The 3,831-nt window shown below is 33.2% G+C and overlaps 1 protein-coding gene across 1 annotated transcript; it reads right to left on the bottom strand.

Annotated features, from left to right (window-relative positions):
- Positions 1 to 542: 542 nt before the first annotated feature.
- On the bottom strand, positions 543 to 3,461 carry LOC111079923. Its single transcript, XM_022375261.2, has 2 exons — positions 3,006 to 3,461; positions 543 to 837 (listed from the first exon to the last, which is right to left on the bottom strand). Exons 1-2 carry the CDS (start codon positions 3,333 to 3,335, stop codon positions 685 to 687), a joined length of 483 nt encoding a protein of 160 aa, XP_022230953.1. The 5' UTR covers positions 3,336 to 3,461; the 3' UTR covers positions 543 to 684.
- Positions 3,462 to 3,831: the final 370 nt, after the last annotated feature.

Below are 3,831 nucleotides of genomic sequence, written 5' to 3' on the forward strand. Positions count from 1 at the left end.
CTAAACTAACACGCCCATAAAAAAATTAAACGTTACAATTTTACCCTGGGCCGCTGTCGTCTTATATAGGCTCCTTATATATATCTTCCATGCCCATCGAAACATCTGCCAAACAACACCAGTATATCTCCTTCACTGTTGCAGTACTGTACATTCGCTTTGTACGTACCTTTCTACTCGGCTTACAAAACTTAAAGATTGATTTAAAAAATATATTTTGTCTGCTATTTAACTTAAATTTCGTAAGTTCAATTAATTACGAATGATTTTTATTTTATTACCAAACAAACTTTCAAACTCAAAGCATACACATTAGTTGACTGGGATTCATTATCGCATATGAACCGCACCTCCAAATTCACTAGGAATCGCAGCTGGTAATGTAGATATGAATTAAAAGTGCTTTGTTTGAATTTAACTTTATTCTTTTTATTAAATCTAAAATGCTTTGGAAAATGTGAGAAGTATCATAAAATATACGAAAAGTATACACATTAAGCATGATTAATTTAATACTTTAAAATGTAGATTCACATGGTAGCTTAGTTTATCTTGCTTTTATTATCACTAAAGTTTTCCAAAATATATAAAAATACATACGAGTACATCTATACATACATATTGTATATGCGTACATATAGTTTATTCAAACATTTGTGCTTGCCATCGGTGATTCTTCTAAAATTAGTAAACGTATATTGTTTTTAATTGTGGCTTTAATTCCGGAGGTATCACTGGGCCGTGTTCTACTTTTCGAGTAACTAAGCGCTTAAATCGCCCACTAAATTGCTTACGAAGTCCTTTAAAGCCGTTTTTATCACTTCCCACCAGTAAATCCTGAAAAAATAAAGATACATTTAAAGTACACATGTCCGATACGTTTAAGGAAGTTTTCAATTTCGATTGCCAACGGTAACGGTGGCAAAAACTAAGCCTGCATTTAAAGTTATATCAAATGTTCATCTCGGTTGCCACTTTCTGCGACATTTTTAAATTTTTCTATGATTTAGACCAGTTGTTTCAAGTTCACACAAGGAAGCATATCCGATATAAGAGATGGTCATCTAATCTGTAAACTTGCTCCTTTATATTGTTTTAGATTAACTTGCGACTTATCACTGATCATGATCTCAAAATTCATATATCATGAGCAGTGATCGAAGGGTGGACAGTAAGAAATCGCTAGGAAACTTATATTCTTAATTGTGGCTACAATAATGATAATATTTGTCCACTTTAACTGCCTGTTTGTTGTTGAAGCACTTTCCCTAAGAAATGTACAACTACATATGATGGTTCGAGTGAAGCTCTAATGGACCCCAAACTGTTCAGCGCCCTATATTAAAGTCGCCAAAAACAAATATATTTGATCTGATTTTCTCTCAAAAAATTTTCTATTTCTCTTTCTGGCTGATAACACTACTCGACAAAATCGAACTTTTTTTTTCCTGAAGGATCCAAACCGACATTTTCTGATAGATATGGGGATTCAACATTTTTTAAAGAATTTTTTTTCTATGGCAGAACTTTTTTTTAAAGAATTTTTGAAGTCTGGTATTTTTTTTTAAGCTTTTTTCAGAGGTAGCGCTTGTTTTTTTCACATAGCTCTAGTATCTTACGTCTGGTTGTATTTTGAAAAGATAATTAAAACAGCTAGAAGTTAAGCCCAAACACTTTGTGATTACAGCTTACCGTCTGGGAAATATAAAGAATTGAAATGCAAAAATGATGATTTTTGTGCGGTATTTTTTACGAAATTTTGACTTTAAAAACTCAGAAAAAGTCGAAAAAAAAGTATATCCTGTGTCCTCTATTTTTTTGTGTATAGGTGCATTAATTTGGCGTCGTTCATCGCTCATTAAAATCTATGGAGAGACTTTTGAGCTAAAATTCGGTAACTAAACCTAAAATATGGAAAAAATTAACAAAAAATACCTTTTGGAACGTTGCGAGCTCAACTGCCCATACCATACCAGTTTTCAAAAATTCTTCAAAAAAAAGTTCTGCCATAGAAAAAAAATATATATCATCAAACCATTTCTAAGCCCCAAATCTTTAAGAAAAAGTTCGTTTTGTTCCTTGAGGAAAAATCGTGTTGACTAGTGTAATCTACACTGGCAGAACAAACGTGAGAGAGATGGTTTAGCATGTTTCGCATGAACATTATGAAATGGAAAAGTTGCAATTAAATCACAGTTTTTTTCTGTACATGCATACATGTTCATGAAACCGTCCACTTTATTACTAAGCCGCACTACTAAAGAGAGGGAGAGAGAGATTTTCTAGAAGCTATCACCCCGCGACATTTACATAGAACGTTGATATGCAATGACTGCACCATCAAGGGTCCCATGCGCCAGCAAGCCCAGTCAGATCATAGGCAACCGACCAAAGGGCGATGAAGCGTGATGAACCGAGCAACCGAACCGGTCGCGTACATGCAGGAAGGATATATAGACTAATTTCGAGGAAAATTAGACCTAAACTGAACTAAAAGAGCTAAGCATGCACATATTCGAATTAAAAATATTGGTACCAAAAATATTTTATTATTATAATGTTTCTTACTGGGAGTTAATTTTTGTCAACTTAATAAGACAATTATTAATGATTTTATAATATATTTTATTTTAACCAATCTCTGTCATCCTAACCAAGAAACTCCTTCTGTGAGTTTTAAACTTTGATCAAGCAATCTTTGCATCGAAAAGAACATTCCAGACGAATATTCGTTGCGATGAGGCTAAGCATTTTTGTCATTAGACCCAAATTTTTACATCGAGACATCCACATCGTGCGAAGTTTCAAAATATTTTTAAATCATGGTTATTTGATACATATACAAATTTGGTCAGAATCCCTCTTTGAATATCCGCCAAAAAAAAACAATCGGAAAATATGTATGTACATATTTATAAGGTATTCTATCTAACAGATACAAAATTCTTCAAAGTTATATGATCTTCGGTTCACCGAAACTAGATTTACTGAATTTTCTAACTTACTGGATTAATGCAATGGTAGATGTGCGGAGTAGGTACTTTTGGAGGGAAATTCCACTCAGTTTCAATAACATCCTCATGAAAAACAGCTCCATTAGTGATTCCACTACTCCGGACAAATGTTACATTTTGGTTATGTTTAACCGATGTATTATTTATATTTATTTCAGCTTGTGCCTCTTTCATGTTGGTATGATCGTTCCTGTACGACGTATGGGAATTCGTTAGTTGGACTCCAATATTTTTTGAAGGCGATCTCAAATACTCATCACGTTGGCAAAAGTTACTACGAACAAGATGCATTGTTAATTTTCCAATTTTACCATCGAACATTGCAAAGCGCTGAATGTAGCCTCACAAATAGTATCCAAAAGTACAAACACATATGCACATATGTATGTATGTACATATGCATGTACATACATAAATTCAGCAACACAGAAAGGTATTAAATAAGTTTCAAGCCTACCACACAGTCTGCAATGAATTTAGACTAAAATCAGCGATGAGGTGACGTTAAAATACACTCATTTTTATATATGAATGTACACATCCAACCATATCTATACATATATGTAAATATATTGATATATATTTTACTTAATAAGATACATTTGTACTGTTCACGAGGTAGACACTACAAGCAGTTAGTTTGACTAGAATATCGATTATCTGCACATGGGTGGTAATTTTGGGTGGTGGCGTTACTCATAATTTTTCACTATCGCCTAGCACCAGATATGCAAGATTTACTTATGTTTATTCTGCGCTTAATTTTTTTTGAGCTTCTCAACATTTTAGTTTTTGAAGTGGATACATTTAGCATTGT

Source organism: Drosophila obscura, unplaced genomic scaffold, assembly GCF_018151105.1.
Source record: "Drosophila obscura isolate BZ-5 IFL unplaced genomic scaffold, ASM1815110v1 contig_194, whole genome shotgun sequence".
Lineage (NCBI taxonomy): Eukaryota > Metazoa > Arthropoda > Insecta > Diptera > Drosophilidae > Drosophila > Drosophila obscura.

Coding starts and splice junctions, on each gene's coding strand:
- LOC111079923 (XM_022375261.2), bottom strand. CDS start 3,335: ATGTTCGATGGTAAAATTGGAAAATTAACAATGCATCTTGTTCGTAGT. Junction 838..3,005: donor TCTACCATTGCATTAATCCA/GTAAGTTAGAAA, acceptor TTATTTTTTCAG/GATTTACTGGTGGGAAGTGA.